Source organism: Eleginops maclovinus, chromosome 4 (assembly GCF_036324505.1).
Source record: "Eleginops maclovinus isolate JMC-PN-2008 ecotype Puerto Natales chromosome 4, JC_Emac_rtc_rv5, whole genome shotgun sequence".
In the NCBI taxonomy this organism is placed as follows: domain Eukaryota; kingdom Metazoa; phylum Chordata; class Actinopteri; order Perciformes; family Eleginopidae; genus Eleginops; species Eleginops maclovinus.
The window spans coordinates 29,733,821-29,755,893 of NC_086352.1; the positions used below are offsets into that span (position 1 = coordinate 29,733,821).

The 22,073-nt window shown below is 40.2% G+C and overlaps 1 protein-coding gene across 1 annotated transcript in view; it reads left to right on the plus strand.

Moving 5' to 3' along the window:
- Positions 1-22,073, plus strand: part of slc7a10a (solute carrier family 7 member 10a) — a 24,496-nt gene continuing 2,423 nt past the window's right edge. Inside the window, exons 1-10 of the mRNA XM_063881048.1 lie at positions 1-181; positions 4,979-5,183; positions 6,948-7,099; positions 16,338-16,463; positions 17,497-17,650; positions 17,949-18,072; positions 19,269-19,372; positions 20,105-20,201; positions 20,308-20,457; positions 21,735-21,912. Coding sequence (XP_063737118.1) covers positions 76-181; positions 4,979-5,183; positions 6,948-7,099; positions 16,338-16,463; positions 17,497-17,650; positions 17,949-18,072; positions 19,269-19,372; positions 20,105-20,201; positions 20,308-20,457; positions 21,735-21,912 — 1,396 coding nt within the window. The 5' untranslated portion in view covers positions 1-75. The remainder of the gene's footprint in view (positions 182-4,978; positions 5,184-6,947; positions 7,100-16,337; positions 16,464-17,496; positions 17,651-17,948; positions 18,073-19,268; positions 19,373-20,104; positions 20,202-20,307; positions 20,458-21,734; positions 21,913-22,073) is intronic.

A 22,073-nucleotide genomic window follows, 5' to 3' on the forward strand; every position in this document is an offset into this window, starting at 1 on the left:
GAGCGGAGCTTGGTTCAGTGTACACTACTGGACCGGACCGAGGCGGGCGGGAAGCATACTTGAAAGGCGGAGGAGATGGGGGACAAAGAGAAAAGGAAGAAGGATAAAAACTCCTCCAACAGCGACAGAGTCACTTTGAAAAAAGAAATTGGACTTTTGAGCGCTTGCGCTATTATCATCGGTGAGTGTGTGACCGGTTTTGTCTTAAAACGTGTGTTTAGAGCGGGTGGATATGGTGAATTCATCTACAAGCAGAGAAATGGAAGGCGGAATTACTACTGTAACGTGGCGGATGGGCAGTTGTTGCTTTGCTGATAAAGTTACAATACCATGGCACACAATATGAATCAGTCATAGGAGGGGGTCGTTTTTATTCGGGTACTGGTCTACTGTAAGGATACTTTATGTAAAGTAATATAGATTATCGTTCACAAATGGTTTAATAGTTGATGAGCGTATTGGCACAAACCGCCTAAATACGCGCATGATAGAGACGCTTTTACGCGCGGTTGGTGTCCTTTTGATGCCTCCGTACTGTTTGAGGTATTGTGTGGAAACTGTTGCATCAGTCTGGATGATCTGAATCTGAATATGGGCATGCATACGTGGCTGGATCTCCTCAATTTGAACTTGAAAGGCATGCAGACAAAGCACAGCCTCCATGTGTTTCTATATGCAGTTGAGCATTCAAACACATTTACACCAGCAGGGTTATGGGATCCATTTCCTTGGTATAGGATACTGGGGAAACCTAGGCAGTAATGTTATTCTTTGCCATTATTTTATTTGAACCCGTTCAAACTACAAAAGCACTGGGGCTAATGTCAGCACATTAACATCAGAGAAAAGGCAGCTAAAAAGGTCGGTTTTAAACAGGAAGTTGCCTTGTTGCAAACGATTTACGATTCCTGTAAATTGATGTTCTGAACAGCGATACAATGTAAATAACCTGATACACAGCAGTTAACTCAACAGGTTATGTAATATGTACCATGATCATCTGACAGTAATGTAGAGAGTTCCCCTGGCTCCAGCTGCCAACTGATAACCACACTCTTATCCAGCCTCTATATTTATGGAGGCAGGGGGAGAACGCAGCTATTCATTTAATGACATGACATGAATGCTGTCATGAGGTCATAAAGTTATTTTGGTGTGAGACATTCTGTTCTGGGATGTTGTTTAATCTTAAAGGGGCAGTTCAGCCCAAAATAAAAATAAATTTGTATGTGAGCTCCATGGTAGGCTACTCTGCTTTGGGTGCTCTAAGTGCAAAATTACATTTATAAACTCAATAGCAATGTAATTTACCTGAAACGATTACCTGGTAAATGAAAATAGTGGGAAAAAATGTTGTGAGCAGTTTGTTGTCGGACCTGTTTTCTTTCTACCTTGCAGAGGGAAGCGTGCATCTCCTCATGGATGAGAGACTCTAGGCAGTGTGTAAACATCAATGTCTTCAACTGAAGTGTGCGGTTAGCCACAGACTGTGATACTGTTTGTGGATCAAAGAAAGAATATAGTTCCTACATTAAACTGTATTATCTTATGTAAGTGGGTCATGATTCCTTTTGAGTTTTTTTTTTTTTTTTGTGCTCTGAGCACCAAGATGGAGTTATACTCGGGTTTCCGCCACATGATAGTTGTGTCTATTAGCAAAGGTTTAGCGGAAAAAATTGATAAAAAAGCACTGTGCGGTCTATTAGCTTCAAGTAATCTAAACCACAAGCGAAGTGCAACTTAGTTCCAATACATAGGCAATAAGGCTGACCCTAACCCTATCTAAGGTAGATATCTCAAACACAGTTCAAATCACACCAAGACAGTTTAGAATGAGATATCACAGGTGGAAGTATAAAATAGTGTTTTTAATTTTGGGGTGGACTGTCGCAACTAACCTCTTAACCATTTTATTGTGTAGTACGGATTGTTAAACTACATGTTTCAGAATAGGAAATTATATGTTGGCTTGTTAATCAAAATACATATCTAGAGCCCAGTTCAGATTATAATATGAATCAAGAGCATGCTGGATGAAAGGACTGATTATGACACTATGCCACTACAGAATTCAGTAGAGTTGAATGAGAGAGAGAAGCAGCATGTCATGCAGCATGAGGAATGTGAGAGTACCCTCCATGGTTCCTTCTTGCATTACTCCCAGGTGTAGCTCTGCAGAAGAGATCTGCGAATTATAAATTCCTACACCACGAGTACACGGACCCCTCCAAACCAAGATGGCTGGAAGTTGAAGACAGATGTTGAACATTATAGCCTGTTCAAATGTAGAAGCTTACTGTTCACAGTAAACTTCCCTCCCTTGCCTGCAGCTCATAGAGGTTTATGGTAATACATGTAAATCAAATAACTAACAGTCAGCTGCATGAGATCCTTTTTGAAGGTGAAATAAGCTCAAAATTTGAAGAGTGTTACAAAGAAGGTGCTGTGGTGTGGCACTTTAAATAGTAATGTTATCATTTTAAAAGCTTATCTTTAAAACTAAGGTCAGTTCTATTGTACATTGATAAAGACTGATACAGTTCCAGTTTATACTCATTCTTGCCAGCCTGTTAAACTCCATCTTTTGTTCATTTGGCAAGTCTGACATTACAAATCCTATGCTATACGCTTATTGTACACCCACAGTTCTGTATGTGCTTTACAGTTTATCAGAGAGCTTCATAGGAATATGTACTTGGCTCTAATTTAATATTGCTAGTGTGATACAAGTACTCAAATCACTCACATTGAGAGCTTACTGAATGCCTGCCAAAACGTTTCTGTAGAACACAGACAGACTGAAGCCTGCGTGGTAAGTACACACATATACAACCTGAGTCATGCTTCTACCCACCAGATACAGCCTACTCACATAGCCAACCAGTAATGCTGCTGCCTTTGTGTGCACTGCTACTGCTTACAAAGGGCAAAACAGTAAATGCATTAAATGACAACCATAGCTCTCACCACATGAAGCCTCGCTATATGGTACTTTAACAAACACATCAATGGTGAGAAAGAAAACAACTGCATCTGTCATTACATCACTTCCACACAATGGTTTAAATAAGAGAGGTTTCTTTGTTGTTTGACTTGGATAATTTATTTCCTCTCCTCCATTTTTTGAACAAAGTGGTGATTAATCTGAGTAGTCATTTTTAGTTAACGACCCGGGTCAGTAGGACTCTGAATTCCACTTTCAGATGTGGTGCCAAACTTTATGACCTAACAAACACAATATAGGCATTACGTAACGGCTCTGCATCTCAGCGTTGACTCCACAATAAAATCTGACAGTGATGGATGCACTGTTGGATGGACTTCCTCTCTCCCGCTCATTAGAGCGCATTGAGAGATGCTCTAATAGGGAAGCTTCGATGGCGTGCCTCACTGAGTTTCAACAGCTAAAGTGTTTACAATGGGAAGACTTATATTTTGTTGAGAAAACCCCTTTCAGGACAAAACCACTTGAAAAGGAAAAACAAAACATGGACCATAGTGCAAAACAGGGTTTGCTTGGACAGCCGCTGTTTGTTTACTTTCTAATGAATGTACATTTTTGTTGTTATTTTATTTTTCTAGGTGTTTTGACATAGTGCTGGATTGGAAGTCATGGCAAGGTGGTTTATTAGCATGTGCCTTAGCCAATGGAGCAACCAGGGACCATCCGTTTTTCCCTGTGTCAGGACAGCACAGCCCGCACCTCAACAACGGGATTAGATTTAATTACGGTTGTGTCTTGACATGATTGGGATAGACGTCATAGACTCCATTCTCTCTCTAATGCAAACAAGTCACATAAGCAGCCTAACTAGTTAGTTAAACATTTTTCACAGAGGGCCACATACAATAAACAAAGGGCTGGGACACTCACTAGAGTTTAGGTATATTGCCTTATAAGTTAAGTTATAAGTTGCAGGATCAGCCAAATGTAGGAAAAGGATTCTTAATCATTTTTTTTTAACCAACAGCCTACATCACAGCACTCCATTAATTATTAACACATGAACACTGTGTAATTGATTTTTACCTATTTAACAAGTACAAGTTTAGTGTGGACCCTATTTCATAATACTTTTTTGCTGCAAGCCAATTAAAAATGGACCACGGACTGCAGTTTGGACACCTCTGAGTTAGACTTATTTTTGCAGCAGCTTTAATGATCGGTTCCCAACACAACTACTACGTCATAGACGGCTTTGCAATCTATTGCGGTCACCGGGGAGATCATGAAAGGGGTCAAAGGGTTCTTCCACCCAATTGGGCTAATTTTTTATTATTCTAGAGTCGAAACGTTTTTGGGTGGGTCGTGAAAATGTAAGCGTTTTCCCCAGATAAAAAAGAGTCCCCTACTCTTTTTCTGATTTGTGTGATGGAGTTCAGAGTATATCTGTAGTAAGAGTAACCTCTTTTTAAGCGTTATTCTGTTATACATTCTTCTCTGTACATTCAACATAAAAAAGTTGCAATATCTACATTGACTATGTGTCATTTGACTTAGTTAATACAAGAATCAATATACAGTAGTAGTTGAAAACCTAAACCACGTCGAAACCAATTTAACAGATGCGTCCAGTAGTCCATAAGACAGACATATAGTTAATGGTAGCTGATCTGTGTATATTTGCAAGTCTCTAGATGAAATAAAGAAATTGTAAACAAATCCCTAGAGATTTTCTTTCAAATGGTTGTGATGTTTTAATAAGACCATTGGGATTTCTTTGCACCGTGTTTTATTTTCTTTGGCCACGTCTGTTTTGTTGTTTGTTCAGCCCTAAGAGTTTGACAGTGTCAAAAGAAAAACCTGTATTTGGACAGCTGTAATTAAGTTGAGCAAAAAGCCTCAGGAAAACAACAATGTTTGGAGCGTTTTAAATGATCCATTTAAATATGATGGCTTTGTGTGTACTATGGTAGACTTGTTCTGCAGAAGTTTTTAGGAATTTAGTGTAAATTACCATATTTATTTTCTCCTAAGGGAACATCATCGGCTCTGGAATATTCATCTCTCCTAAAGGCGTGTTGGAGCATGCAGGCTCGGTGGGGCTGTCACTCATCGTCTGGGTTTGTGGTGGGGGGATCTGTGCCCTTGGGTCTCTGTGCTATGCTGAACTGGGTGTCACTATTCCAAAATCTGGAGGAGACTATTCATACGTGACAGAAATCTTTGGAGGGCTAGTGGGGTGAGTACTTTTTTCTTGTCTGGTTAGGGTTTTCACATTGCCTAAACCTTTTATTTCACATAAACTTTGTTTCATGTTGATTGTTAGTTTCCAGCACTCTACTCCCTTGTTATGGATTACACTGTAACCGCCCATTGTGTGTACACAAGAGCGGTGGTCTAATAGGACTGCCTGTGTTCAACCAATCGGCTCTGAAGGTCTTGTGACTTTCAATCTGGTCATGTGATACGTCAGCTGACCATAGAGAAGCACTGTAAGACTGAGAAGCCCAAACATGCCTTGCACTGTGTATTCCTTCGGAGCCACTTGTTAACACTTGTGTGGCTCATTGAGTTTCTGTTTAAAATGGGACAAAGAAACAATGAATAACAGGTCATAGTAAGATCAAAATACTATATTCAACAGTTTCAATCTGCTATACAGTTGTTTTTTTCACTGTCTCATCCTCATGTCTTAGCGCCTGTATCTTATCCTAATCCTCAATAAAGTCACCCAACATCAGACGGGCCATTGTGAGGAAAAAACATGTATATTGAGGCCAGGATTTGCAAATCGGTGTGCAAAGGTTAAAATGAATGTGCTCAATTTAATCAAATTCAAAAAAAAGGAACAACAATACTCATGTTTGCTGGACAACAATATCCAAAATATGACGTAAGGAAAGATGATTGCAATTTTCTTGATTTTATCTGCCATCATTTTCCATGCCAAAATAGCTCCAGCTCAAAACACCATTCATTCCCACAACTGATAGCTCCATATTAATTATCACGACATATGTAAGTATGTATTGGTCGTTTGCAACTGTATGTGGAGGTTTCCAGTTTATAGCCAGCAACGTTTTGGCAACGCTGATGCCCGCATGGAGATTCAAATATTTACATGGGTTAATTTCAAAGAGAAGGTACATTGAAAAAACAAATACAAAAATCTTCACATCCTTGCATTCCCAATACATATGCATTTTAGTGCCTGTAAGTCTAAGCTTAGAGGTATGCTAAGAGATTCCTGTTTGGGGTATCACTTTACAATAACCCTTATAAAGGGTTTACGAATAGTTTGTAATTCATTAATTAATTAGGTTGTGAACACTTTATAAATCATAATAAGCTTTTATAAGAAAAGAGATCAACATGGCAACTGAGAGATGCCCTGAAACATCAAGCTGGATGGGGGGGGAGAATCAACTTAGTGAAAAACAGATACCAAAGATGCTGGGTGATGAAGAAGATGAAGTAAGCTAGGTAGCCAATATAAGGCTTAGTCATCTTGCCAAATAGTGAGCCTGTGTTGATGTATGATAGAACTGGTTTATAAATGGTTCTTAATGATTAATAAAGTGTTTACAACCTAATTAATGACCTAATGACAAACCCTTTATGAATCCTTTATAAGGGTAGTCTTATTGTAAAGTGCTACCCTGTTTTGTGATACCATATCATCTTCCAGTCAAGTGGATCCCCTCTCATCCAATTGTGCTTCAGTTCCTTAATCCATTGATGTATACTACTCAAAGTCATGGACAATTACGGTTGGAAAAAAGGAAGTTGTGCGGGTTCTACACTTATCTTGGGTTTAGTTAAAATTAGGGCAGAAAGTACATCTTGAGTGCACACATGCCTTTTTTTCCCCTCTCTTGATGGCCACTCCAAGGCTCTGTACAGAGAACAACTACAGTTTGTAGCAGAAGTATAAAATAAATCATGGCAAAGGTCTTTTTCGCTCGCATTGAAATACTGTTTGTTTTGTTTCTTTGTCCCGTAGCTTCCTGTTGTTATGGAGTGCCGTCCTTATAATGTATCCGACCACGCTGGCGGTAATAGCGCTCACCTTCTCAAATTACGTCTTGCAGCCAGCTTTCCCGGAGTGCCTGCCTCCGTACATCGCCACCAGACTCCTCGCCACCATCTGTATCTGTGAGTAACAGCCTAAAGCGTATGACATATTATTTATGAGTTCTTCTGTTTTGGTGCTATACTTTTGTCGTTCAAAACCATATTCCCAGAGGTCATCTATATCCCCAGCACTTGGTGCTTTTCCCACTGATTTTCTATTGATAAAGCTTGCGTTTCTATAGTTGGCTCATTCTGTTCAGCAACAGAAGTTACTAGGGCTTTCACCTTGTGCCACATCAACATTGACAGTCTCTATTATTATGCTAAGCTAACCTGGTGGTTGGATCACATTTAAAGAGGCCTTATGATGCTTTTTTTTTTTGCATGATGATCTGCAAAGGCTAAAATCTTCTCCAAAAATATGTCTGCCTGAAACGCCTCGATTGGACTCCTTTGTTTATTTCTGTAACACAGTGACATCACTACGTAACACTCTTGCTTCTATTGGCTACCGCTCTAACACATAAGCCCTTTCTCATTTTGCAGTTTTCCCCTCCTTGCCTTGCATCTTAGTCCCGCCCACAGGAGATGTGAGCGGTGGAGTCGAGGAAGGGAACAGAGGAGAGAGGAGTGGAAACAACAGGCATTTAGAGAAATGAGAAATCCTCTCCTCTGAGTGGCATTCACAAGCGATGTCCATTAATGATGACAGGAGGCACAGCAGCACTGTCTGGATAGGCATAACTGTGTTCATCACAATTTATGGGGCGAAGCCTGCGAGCTAGTTCAGGCAGTCAACTTGATCACCAATGATACATTCGCACATAACGCCCCTCGTCACTCTTGCAACCAACCAAACATATTCTCCTAAATCTGGCGCTCTATTTAAACTGTTGGATCCGCCTACCTCTGCCTCGCTAATGCAGTTGCTGCTACTACTGCTGTCTCCACGCTGCTAATGTGTTCACCTGGCTGATACCGCTGCTGCGTTCACGTTGGCGATGCTCGCCTGCCCCACCACCACCCCAGCTTCCTCCCCAGCTTCCATCTGTAGGCTCTGGGGTCAGTTATCTAATCATCACTCAATGTTCTATGTAAATATGAGGAGTGATGAGGCCCGAGCCTAGACGCCAAACCCAAACTATATACTGTTTCTAATAAACATATTAATGAAACACGTGAGTTCTCTTACTGAAATATATTTACTTTTAATTGATTCACAATGTGGTATTAGGAGAGAATAACAGGCTACTGATGTGGATATGCTCCGGAGGGGGAAATATTTTTCATAACATGAAATGAACCAATTTAACTATGGAATATCCTGTAGACATGCCAAATAATATATATATATATATATATATATATATATATATATATATGATTTCAGAAACAAACAAGTATCAGAGCACTCTCAAAATTACGTAACACTATCAGAGACTGGATATATTTTCCCTCTCCTCTCTCTCTACAATGGGGAAAAGAAATTACTGGCCAAAAGGTTTTATTTACAATTATTAAAAGTAAGCAGGGGAAACCAGAACAACAGAGACCTGTCCTGTCTGTCCGCCGCATCTACGCACACACATGCACCTACACACTTTAAATCACGCACCTAGACACTGTAAAACACACACACACACACACACACTAAAAACACACACTGTAAAACACGCACCTAGACACTGTAAAACACACACACACACACACACACACTAAAAACACACACTGTAAAACATACACCTACACACTGTAAAACACACACCTAGACACTGTAAAACACACACCTACACACTGTAAAACACACACCTAGACACTGTAAAACACACACCTACACACTGTAAAACACACACCTAGACACTGTAAAACACACACCTACACACTGTAAAACACACACCTACAGCTCCTAAAGCATATAATATATATCAGGCTACAGCCGCTGTATATGTCATTATGTGAAGCACTATGGATTTATTAAAAATATGTACCGTTAATGAGTGTAATGTAGGTATGTTATATTACTGAATTATATATATTACACACTGTTATTAAAGCACAATCTTCCTTGAAGCCAACAACAAGAAAGTACAGGAAATGCCTGGACATTTTTGATTGATGGTGCAAACATACAAATTGTTTGTCATTTTGCCAGTGTTTCTAGGTTGAGTGGGTTGAAAAAAGTTCGAGTTGACAGAAGAGGAGTCATTGCTGGATGTCTTGTTTGTTTTGAGGAAGTGTATTACGCATAAATCAGTTTCAGAAGAACATGTTAGTGACCTGATAATGTGGCTGGCTCATTTCATTCTTGTTGGCTGCTTGCCTCACCGTCACGCTGCGAGTGTCATCATGACATCCTGGTTTGCTGTTTCACACTTCAGACCTTCTGTATGTTAACTCTTCCCTTAAGAAGGTCACCTGACTATGATCTAGAGCAGGGGTGCCCAAATACTTCCCGATGGAGGGCCAAAATTGAACGTGAGGGGAGGGCCGAGGGCCAAAATGATAATTTTGCAGTACATTAAGTGTGCGGTAAATATATGAGTGCAGTACATTACGTGTGTAAGTTAAGCATACGTGTGCAAAATAAACACTATATCACAAAGTCATTTTGAAAAATGAATTGCACTGTTTATTGTGCTTCACATTTAGGTCAATAACATTTCATAACATCGATCTGGCTTCTTTAAATTAAAAAAATAACTGAAGCACTATGAAATATTTGTGGACAGGTGTGGAACATTACCAGTCCTTGGGCCTACCATACTCCCAGGTGACACAATGGGGGCCTAGGGCAGGCCTACATATTCTGCCTGTAGTAGTCCAATCAGTGGGAAACATGAAGCCTGTTCTTGGTTTTTAAAAGCCTCTCAATATCAGGTTCAAGCTGACTAACTGACAAAGTGAGAATGTCATGTAGGTGAGAGTCAGATAAAGCATTCCTCAGTTTGGACTTGTTAAGATTCATCAGGCTGAAAGCCTGCTCACAGACATAAGTACTTCCAAAGAGGGATAACATAACCTGGGCATGTTTGCGGATCTTGCCATATCTGTGTGCGGGAATAGACCTGTAAAAATCTTGTAAGGAAAGCTCTCTGAACCTGCTATGGAGGTCTGAATCAGACTGAAGTTCCATAAGTTCCATTTGAAGCTCCTCACTGACTGCATCCACATAGCCCGAGTGGCATTTTCTTGTGCAGTCGACGGCTGAAGTAGAGTTCGCTGCTGGGTGGTTAGCTTTGTTAGCAAGTCTGCTAACTTGACCTTGCGATGTTCTCCAGTGTACTTTGCGAACTCAGCCGCATGCTTAGTTAGATAGTGACGGCGAATGTTGTATTCCTTTGAAACAGCGACCCTCTGCTTACATACCAGACACACTGCATTGGAATCTACCTCGGTAAAAAAATAGTCCTGTTCCCAAGTTTTTTTTAATTTTCGTTTGTCTGTGTGCCACAGCCTACTACGCTCCATCCTTGAATCCTCTCACTCACTGGTCTTGGGCGTTATCGGATAGCTAGGAGCTGACTGGATTTTCAACGAGAGCTTTTGATCGTTTATGGTGGGACAGTGCGGGAAGGCACGGGCCAAATATAATCGGTCGCGGGCCAAGTTTGGCCCGCGGGCCCCAATTTGGGCAGCCATGATCTAGAGTGTCTCCCAGGAGGGTAAACAGAGTAACATTTATTTTCCTAGATAACCTTCCATTTCCTAGATCAACCCTACCCTTGCATTCAATGTAGCTGTAAGACTAGTGAATTGATTTTATGAAATCCTTTGAAAGTCAAGTCTAGATCAAATGTGTCCATCAAGCAGGACAAACCTAAACACCCAATGACCAACGTATGGCAGTTTGTGGCAAACTGGTTGAAAGAGCCTCTATGAATGTAAAGAAAGGGAAAAAGCTGCAGAAATACAAGGATAAAATAAACTCTGCAAACCAAGTCATGCTACCATCATCTCATCCTTTGAAGTTATTATAATCCTGCGATAGTGCACAGTGTGCTGTCGGGTGTCATTGTCATTTGATAATTCCCTATGAAATTCTGTGCTCTAATTCCAGTCTCTAATCTGACTCGCGCCTTTCCTTGAACATTACAGCAATCTGTATTTAAATAGCCAGAAGCAAAAGCAGACTGTGCATGTATCTGGTCAGCCAGCCAGCCAGTTTAATCTTGTCTGAACTGGATGAGGAAACCTGGGGATTGACGGGAGAGGGCTGAGTATTTGTGCCTGAGAGCGTGTGCATATTGGGATGGGGTTAGCATTTACACAGCACGCGGGTGGACCTCCACTATTTTTGGCGACAGAAGGTTACAACTGCTGCTTGGTGGGGCCAACTCTGAGTGTTTTTTGTGTTGTTCTCGAATGTAGTACGAATTGTGTGTTTTTGTCTGTATCAGTGTCAGACTAGATAATGGTGCCAGCCTTTGTGGACGCCGCTAATGAGAGGGTGTGTCTACGCCATTGTGCATTGTTTCAAAGTGGTTTCCGTGACACTGTCACTGAGCACCATGGAAACAGAATATGGGCAGGACACCTTGCACATCAATGATGGGGGATCCCATTGGCCAAGTGACATTCTGTTTGGATGTTTGATGTTCCTATTGGCTGCTCGGTACCGCCTCCGTTCTCCTCTCACACATATCTGTGTTCAGCAGTTAAATAAGCTGCCATGCTTATGACTGAATCAGCAGGGGTTTCACAGCTTCCTGATAACAGAATTAAAAAGTATTTTCAATGCAGCTCCAACACCCTCAAACACCAACAACAGATGCAAAATAGAGATATTTCACTCCGTTCTAAATAATATACTTTTAGTTATTAATCACGACCTGCAGACTTAAATGAGAAAAAACCATGGATTGCTTTTTTCTTTCAAAGTTCACATGTACTGGTTGCCTCTGGCTTACACAACTCTATATACAGTGAGTCACTCGGCAGAAGTGTTCATCAAAAAAGCCCTTCTAGGCAAATTCACGATCATAAACTGTAGAGTGAGAGACATTGAAACCTGTCAAGCCATATCAAATCTGCCCTAAGGCAAACAGTTATGTAGTTTTAGGTAATGTCAGGAAAGTTCAAGTGTATTGGCTGTCAGGGAGAGAGTGTTTTCCAGCGTCTTTGTCTGAAACGCTTTCTGAGATTAACTGGATTAATTGTTGTTCTGCACAGCTAGGGCTCATTGAAGCTTGTTATGTCAACAGAACTTTTCTTAGTGACAGGTTTACAAATGTGAGTCAGCCCCCTACTTTCCCCTCCTGCAGAGTGTACTGCAAGAATGTGACAAGTTGCCTAGGGGTTCTGTGTGTGTGTGTGTGTGTGTGTGTGTGTGTGTGCGTGCGTGTGTGTGTGTGTGTGTGTGTGTGTGTGTGTGTGTGTGTGTGTGTGTGTGTGTGTGTGTGTGTGTGTGTGTATGTGTGTCCAGTTGTGGGTTGTTAGTGTTCTTCTAATAATAGAAGCCCTGGTCAGCCCATAATGGCACAGTCATGTGTCTAGTACTCCAGATTTACTGTGTACTACTATTTTTTGCTGTCAAATATTAACTACTTTTATAAGATGGCATTCGCCAAAAACTGCACATTGTCTAGCAATGAATAGAATGTCATTTACTTCAAATTATACCCAACAACCCCTAGAAATATGAAGTTCTTCTAAAGCAGGAAGGATAAACATACCATTTAGTTTCACTGAAGAGAAACAGCAGCTTATGTTGAGCATTCCAACACATTTCTTTATGCGTGACTCTGACTGATCATTCCCCAAAAACAATCCTAAGAAGTCACACCATTACCTGAAATAAAAATGTAACAAATATTTTTCCATTTTTTTCATTCACAAACCTGACAAAAACTCAACTGTTAGCGAAAGGTTAAGGCACATTGTGTTCTGTTGAAGCCCTCATTTCAGTCAGGACACAGTGTGCAGAGATTTTGCTCAAATTACACTTGAATGTGGTCGAGTGATTCCAATTAGACCTAGACTTCCACAGAGTCCCTGTCCATGCTGGATTTTTTATATTGAATGCTGGACGTAACTACTTTGAGTTTGATTAAGGAATCATGGTCGGTCAGCCGACTAAAACTGCCTTCCCAGGAGCAGGGATTACAACAGCTCTGCGCTGATTTTGCTGTTGTGTTCCTGTGGCGAGAGCTGTTATGCCCAACTAGACTTGAAATTGCCCCCAGCAATGCACTCAAAGTATTTAAACTTTGAACTTAGTTGCCGATGACAGCTGTATGAAGCGGCATAAACTAGCAGGGGAGGTTACCATAGAAATAAAATGTGTTTTCATTGAAAGGCTCAGCACCAAACCTCACTGTGAGCAAAGACAGTTTAACAGCACAATAACAGATCTGCAGATGAAAGAGTATCAATGTCTTTTGAAAAATGAAATATGGGGAGAAAGAGATAATTTCCCATTTATTTATATCTGGGCTGCATAACAGCAAAACTATGGGGTATAGCTCAATTGGTAGAGCTCAATTGGTAGAGCTATACTGGGGTTGGTCCCAGAAGGTGGAGGACCAGGGTTCAAATCCGTCTCGCATGTCATCCCCTCTGTCTCTACAAAAAAAAGGTGCTGGTTGCCCAAAAGACACTGAAAGAAACTGCTTGTGTGAGAATATGTTAACGGATGTAACAAATAGTTGACTTGGTTCGACATGAAGTCATGTGAGAAAAAACAAGTTCTTTAGGAACTCAAGAAGACACGGGGTGAGTAATATTCAGATAAATGGCCATTTTAATGGTGGCAAATTACTTTAAGTCTGAATGGGAGTCAAATAAAGACAAATTAACAGTGATGGCTGGGTACAACCTTCCTTTTATCTGCCCCTGCACTACATAACCAGATGTATTGGTTTAGTTGTCAGCGTGTCTGTGCATGCATTTCACCCAGAATAAATCCTGCAGATTTACTGTAGTCTGGAGGGACTCTGGTGTCAGATACCTTGTGGTGGATAGAGAGGGGTGGAGGGTTAGTGCCAGTTCAATGACTCCTGTGACTAGATCCTGGACCAAGAGGAGGCGTTCCTGATGTTAGGGCCTCCTGATAAATCGGCACCATGTTTGGATCAGAATCCATTAAGAGTAAAAGCAGTAATTAGTTTAGTATTCAAGTGCTGCGGCGGCCTTTAATGGCAGCAGTGACAGCAGGACACAGATTTACCTGCGCTGTGACATTCAAAGCCTGCTGGCACCTCCTTCCTGTCAGGGTTCAAACAGAGGGAAGTGGGGGGCGGAGGTGTTGGTGGTAGTGGGGGGGAACACAGGGACGGAAATGTATGCAGTACCCCCAGGGTAACTGACTATAAAAAACACCGGTGTTGTAGGGGAAAGAAAGCTGTGCCCAGTGCCTGGGTAAGTCCTGCCAAAAATTCACATGTGTGGGTACATGTGTGTATGTCCGTGCCAACGGAAGCAGTTTGTTAAGATTCCCGTGGTGGGAGGGGAATCTTGACCCAATGATGGATGACATGGTCAATAACACAATCCATTCATATGTGCTGGTACACAGACAAAAACTTATTTGCTTGTGTGTATGAGTGAAGAAAAGTGAAAGCTCAGGAGAGGAATAGAGATGAAATAATATAAAGACCAAAGGGAAAAAGACAAAACACAAGAAACATATTGGGAAATAGAGAGAAACACACTTGAAATTGCATACTGCCTCCTACATACTCTGCTTAGAGATGTCTCGTCTCTTAGTCTATCACATAAAATGTGTTATAGCGCAAGCCAATAGAAGCCAGACTGTTACATAGTGATGTCAGTATGTTGTGGATGTACACAGAGGAGTGTAATTGAGGTGTTGCAAGCATAAAAGGGCCCCTTTAAGTTACATTTCGTAAGCCATGTGTTTTGGTTCGTGTTTTTACTAAAAAGTTTCTAAACTGAAATAGAATGATTTTGGTTATCGCTCATCTTCATGGTTTTTCATGTGTGAGGATCTCCCAAGCTCTCAACCTCTTATATTTCTTTTTATTAATCTTCTGGCGTGACTGTATTTAATTTAGATTAAAAATGCCTGTGAAAAGTGACTTGCACGCCAAACACGAGGACAGCAGCGTCATAAAGCACACAGTATGTCACACAGCATATATGAAGTGCATACTGTATATGAGCCCAGCACGAGGCTACACTCACATGACATACGCCTCTTGTTGAAACACATATCTTACATACCTGTCCAAGGTTGGCAAGGTCAATCTGCTGTACATATTTTACATTTAAATAATATCCATAATATATGTGCAGCCTGACTGAGTTACAGTTATAATACAGTGTTTTTCTGACTGAGTGGTATATGTAGAGGACTGTGCATCTTTCACTGAAGACAAGATACAACTGCATTCATGTCTGAATGTTTTACCATACCCTGATGGTTTTTCTCATGTGTATTTGTTTATGAAAATCTGTAGTGTAACCCGACTAACCCTTACGACTGGACTTTCTTTTCACTTGCGAATCTGCACTCGAGATTGAGGAGGCAACTGGAGAGCCACTTGCTTGGATTGCCTTACTTGGAATTAGGCCGGCTCTTGTTATGGTTGCACTCACACATATAAAACTGAGGATCAGTGAAGAACAGTAGCTCAGGGTCGGGTGTGGAGAGCAGCAGCATACCATAGGAAACCAAGTAGGAAGTGTTATACTGCATAGACTTTTCTCTTTTTTGTCAGAAAAGGGAGGGTTACTGCTGACAATAAGTTAGAGTCCAACTACGTACACACCTTCCAAGGTGAAATAGTATGCAAATGTTCAGGTTAAGACTTGTATTAGGTTGGTTTTTTTTCCTTCTAGAATAGGCTTACGTGATTTACTGCTAAAAGGACACTTAAAGTCTCTTTATGAATATACCTGCATTCACCCTCTGACTGAAACGCTCTGTTTAGCTCCTGTTTCTCTACGCTTTGTTATAGCACTGAAGCAGCACTTTCTACTTACATATGTAAAGCTGTGACATCACGACCTTACAGGTGGTGTGTTCACATTCTCCTAGGGTGGAGCCTTTCAATACTTTCATTGTACAGTTTTTCTTAGATTTCTCTTCAACAAGGGGCATGTCCTCTCCAAACATGCTGCTAGTTTCAACGTCATTCAAATCCAACATGAAAAATGATATCTGAATTACAGAACAAGGCGGTTGCAGAAGACATGTAGTCCATGCAACCAGCTGCTGAATACCTATGATTTTATTATTTAAAAGTATTTTAATATAAGTTATAAAATATATGTCCTGTATTTGTTATACAGGGCTGTGAAAGACTAAATGTATAAAGTATATCCTGTCCAAAATGTAACATCATGTGTGTTTCTGCAGTATTCCTGACCTGGGTGAACTGCTCCAGTGTGCGCTGGGCGACAAGGATCCAGGATGTTTTCACTATAGGCAAGCTCCTCGCTCTGGTACTGATCATAGTGGTAGGACTCGTCCAGATCTTTAGAGGTAAACACACACATACACAGTGTGGTGGGATTAATTCCTCATAATGAATTGATCATCTGTGCATACTGTATTTGCAGAGTATATTTAAGAATTATTACACTTTTTGAACCATGATAAAACGCTATTTTGGTTTGTGTTTTTTTCTTTCTAATGAGGTAACTAATAAAAATAACAGCTGCTAGTGTAAATTGTGTGACAGAAGGTTAAAATGTACCAACGCTGCTGACATCTGGTGCACATAACTGAACATATATAAAGTTCTTAAAGTAAAACAATAAATAGGAATCAGAAAATTATCTCTTAATATCTTAACCTTTGGGCAATAATATGGGGGTTTTGGTTTTATTGGATGGATTACTAACAGGCCTCCTGCACACTCAAGAGACACGTACCAACCGAGAAGAGACTCAGCATGACCACAAAGAAACATAAAACAACTAAAGGTGAAAAACAAACACATACTCTCATAATTACTACAGAGAGACACCAAACAACCACAAAGAGACTCAAATTCAATTCAAAGATACTCATAATTACTACAATGGGACACAAAGCAACTACAGAGAGACGCAAAGCAATCGCTGATAAAAGTGAACTTGAACCAAAACAGTAACAAAGTGACACAAAATGTATACAAAAAGGAGGCAGAATAACTCGTAACAACTATCAGAAGGTACCAAACAACCGCAGTGACTCAAAATAACTACAAAGACACTCACAAAACCACAACAACCGGACAAATAAAACCCAAAAAGAGATGCAATAATTGCAGGCAAAAAAACTACTACAACCAAACAGTAACTACGTAGCACACATTGACTACATATAGACACTAAATGACAACAAGATGAGGCTAAACAACCATTAAATCTTTGTCTCTCTCGTATGCGGGAAGGTGGTAGGGCCTTTGGCATGCCCAGAGTACCACTTCTTAACCTAGAGAAACAAAAATGTGTTGATTCAAACCAAAAAAGGTGATATTATACAGGATCTATTCCTTCATCCAAAAATGCGTGCCTCTCAACTTCTCCAGGTCACTACGATGCCCTGCGGCCGAGTGTGGCCTTTGAATTCAGTTCGGACCCGTCAGTGGGACAGATAGCGCTGGCCTTCCTTCAGGCCTCCTTCGCTTACAGCGGTTGGAACTTCCTCAACTACGTCACAGAGGAGATCGTGGAGCCACGCAAGTACGGCAGGCACCAAACCTGAATACATTTTATTCACAAAAGTCTTCAAAGACTTGAAATATTCAACACGGAAAAGAAATACGACGTTATCATTTATGTAGATTGATTTAAAAAAATCTCTCCATCATTATGTTGAGTACATTTGCATATGTATATATATCTAAAAGACAGGCAGGAAAAAAGTACAGAAGGCACTTAAAGATAGTATTTGACATTTCTACAATTTGTTGTTGTTAATGCACTGAAACACCAGCATTTGGATAATCGCCATAACTTTAGTCCTCATTTTTTTCATTAGGAATCTTCCCCGTGCCATCTACATTTCCATCCCACTGGTGACCCTCGTTTACACTATGACCAACATCGCCTACTTCTCCTCCATGACCCCCGAAGAGCTGCTGGCTTCCAATGCTGTGGCAGTGGTGAGTATCTCCATCTGCATGGATATATTTACAGCAATTCATATACTGTTGTGCAAGAGTCTGCTACATGAGAATTGTAAGACTGCTGGAATCCACAATCCTAGCGCTGCAGACCTAGATCAACCTGCTAGTCAATAAGTGTATTTCATGAGCCCAGTGGGAACATGTCAGAATGTGTCATGATATTCAGTTAGTGACTCATTTCCTTTGATGGAATTACAGACCTAGAATATTCACATGAAACAATAAGACTTGAGACAAACTCAAAAAGACCAAAACATACAAAACAAGCAGTTTTCTATCTCTTACACAAGCCTTATGTGTGTAAGTCGCAGTCTGATATATCGTGTAGGGTGTAAAGTACATCTGCAGAATGAGTACTTCTATTCTAGTGACGCTAATACTTTAGTACTTTTACTTGAGTAACATTTTAAATGCAGGACTTTTACTTGTAGCAGAGTATTCCTACACTCTGGTACTTCTACTTTTACTGAAGTACAAGATCTGAGTACTTCTTCCAGCTCTGGATATAGCTTTGCAGGGTGTTCAAAATGCACATTGCATCTTTGAATCACAGTTGATAATAGAGTATAGGAAACAGATAGCGGAGAAAGGAGTACAATTTCAATGTTTTTTTTTTAGAGAAAAGGCTTACAAGTCCAAATTAATCTGTAGAAAATAAATAGGAACACAACTCACTGGGAAAACTTGACACAAGGATCAAAGGCTGTTACGCTGGACACTTGGTACAAACACAAACTGTCAGAAAGAGAGGGGGGGGGGGACACACCATAAATACAAACTGGCAGCAGGGCTAATGAGGCACAGGTGGCAGCAGGGTAAACGAAGCACAGGTGGCAACCATCACAAAAGGAGGGAAAAACTGCAGGAAGTGAAGTTGTCTGCAAACACAGAGGAGGGAATGTATCAAAATAAAACAGGAAACAGTGAATAATAAATCATGAAGTAAAGGAAAACCGTAACCAAGGAGCAGGGCGGATCAACACACAATGTGTTTTCCAGTCACATTAATAATTAATGAATAGCTATTTGACTGTAAGACATTAAAGGAGGACCAAGAGCTGGAATCCACCACGGGACGCTGCGGTTATATGGCATGCACTCTTAGCACTCAGCTACCAACGTTTTCCAGTAAATGTCAATAATCTGACCCACCAGATGTTGTGTTGTTCCAGACATTCGGACAAAAGCTGCTGGGGATGTTTTCCTGGGTCATGCCGATCTCTGTAGCATTGTCCACTTTCGGAGGAATCAACGGATATCTATTCACCTCCTCCAGGTAGAACAAACACTCCTCACTTAGATGCAGGTACCGAACCTGCATTTTGTTGTCCTTTTAGAATTGACTCATTTTTCCAAGAACTACGATCAGTTGTTTTTTTTGCAGTCTTGGGCCGTAACAGAACACATGGAACAGTTTTACACAGGATACTATGAAAGTGTTACTGTTTTTACTGTAGTAAAAGAAGATGTTATTAGACAGCCGATACATTTCATAATAATATCAAATATAAGAAATGCAATGCTTACACCTCTAAATGCTATTTCTGGTAATAGTTTTATTACATTCTTCTATGTAAATCAGAAAAAACAAACAAAATTCCAGTAGAATACCAGAAAGAAAACAAGATTGTTATTGCAGTTCAATTCTTCAAGATTGTAGAGTCATCCAGTTTTTAGGAAATTAGAAAGCTGTTTCATTGTTGGTTCTGAAATCATAAAGAACAAACCAGTATATGTTGGTTGGTAACATTTATTAATGAGCACTGCTACTGCTCCAAGTTAAAATCAGGCAACACTTATGTGCCAAATGATGATTCTTGTATAATGATAACATTTCATTGCTGGAAAGCATAACTGTGGTTCCCCTTTTTTACTTTACATACAGAATAAAAGCATGTGCCAGCATTTTTCCTCTTGTCATCAAGTTACATGACTTGAATATAGGAAGAGGTTACTCAATTGAACAGATAATAAGCAATGTGATAATCATTTGAATGAATGTTTGTAGATTGTGTTTCTCTGGAGCCAGAGAGGGTCACCTGCCCTATCTGCTGGCTATGATCCACTTGAAGAACTGCACCCCAATCCCTGCCCTACTGGTCTGCGTAAGTGCTTCTTACAGCTTTGTATTTTTTGTACATCTTAACATATTAACAGGAACCATAATATTTAGTAAGTATGATATGTATTTGACCCCCTCATCTCCCACAGTGCTTTGCCACTATAGTCATCCTGTGCATCGGCGAGACACACAACCTGATCAACTATGTGTCCTTCATCAACTATCTGTCCTATGGAGTAACCATTGCTGGCCTCCTCTACCTCCGCAAGAAGAAACCTAACCTGCTCCGACCCATCAAGGTACAGAAACCTGAGAACCACGGTTAACAGCAGGAACTAAATTTAACTTTGATTATTTTATCCCGTGGCCTTGTTGGAAAAGAAACTTAAATTACCATCTAATCATAGCTCTCAGTTCACTTCACCTACAATGACACACATTGTACTAATGTGTAACTGGGAAATGTTGACAATATATGTATTTTTACCTTTACATAAATGTCAAATTGAATATTGATATGCAAAAGGAGAGTGACTCAGAGTGAGGAGTAATGAAGTGGCTTCATTTTCTACAATTAAGAGAAAATTAGAATACAAATTAACAATAGAGAAACCAATTAACAACTCAGTACAACATTTAAAAGGTGATACTAATGTCAGGATAAACCAGAGAAAGTAGAAATACAACTTTAAAATGACAAAGTAAACATGACTCGATACATCATGTACAAATGCATATACTACTCAATCACCACACTCAGAAGCAAAGGGCAAAAGGATAAAGGGAACCTCCTCAATGAAGGTGCATATGCAAATGTACAATGTACAATAAGCACACCTGTGCTCCCAAATCCATGTGAATGCCCTCCATTTCCAACAGCTGTGTTGGGGATAACAGTAAATTGTATCCAACTATAAGGCTTGGATAATACGCTTAGTTTCATAGTTATTTGGCCATTAGATAAGGTACCTGCACCGATTGTTTTTTTAATAAAGGTCCCCTATTATACTCTTTTTAGACAGCATATTATACATCTCACATGTCTCTGAAGTGTTTAGCTCCAAAATACCAAACAGACCCCTCTGTGGAATTGTTTGGTTGAAAAAGAAAACACAATGGTGCTCTAGGAGGAGATTCAGTTGATAATGTGGATGGGTGTTACCTTGGTTGGTTATTGACTCATGGTTGCACAACACAAAAAAACATTGTGATATCACAGAGTGGCCGTATCTGATCAGCTCATTTTCATACAGGTTTTTATATCGATGGATCAGGACACAAAGAGTGAGAATCTCTTTACTCAGAAGGGACACTTGTTTATGTATAAGAGACATGAACAAGTGGTTTGCATAATAGGTCAGTTCATAGTAATTTGGCACCCCCTGGTGTTGGAAATGTCAATTAAATGGTATGTGTGTTTCTTTACAGACAAAAAATGAACACATAATTGTGTCTTTCAAATGGATATTTACAGATATATATTATCCAAGCCATGTACTTGAATACAGTATAATGTAATCTGCCTCTTTGAAATGGAAGTAATGTAATGTGCTTTGTGTGTTTTTGTGTTGTGCAGATTAGCATGTTGATCCCCATCGCCTACCTGATATTCTGGGCTGTGCTGCTGTGCTTCAGTCTGTACTCTGAACCAGTGGTTTGTGGCCTGGGAATGGTCATCATGCTGACTGGAGTCCCTGTATACTTTGTGGGTGTTCATTGGAAGGACAAACCCAAATGGGTCTATAGGGTAGTCGGTAAGTTGGGCTGTGCGACTGTACAGTACATATTCAAATGGTATTTAAAACATTTTTAAAAAATATGTTATCTACGGAAGTCATGAGAGACAATCCATTTTCTAAAATCTGGTATTTCTATTGTGTGTTTATGAAGTAAGAGAAGGTTATAACCTTCGGAA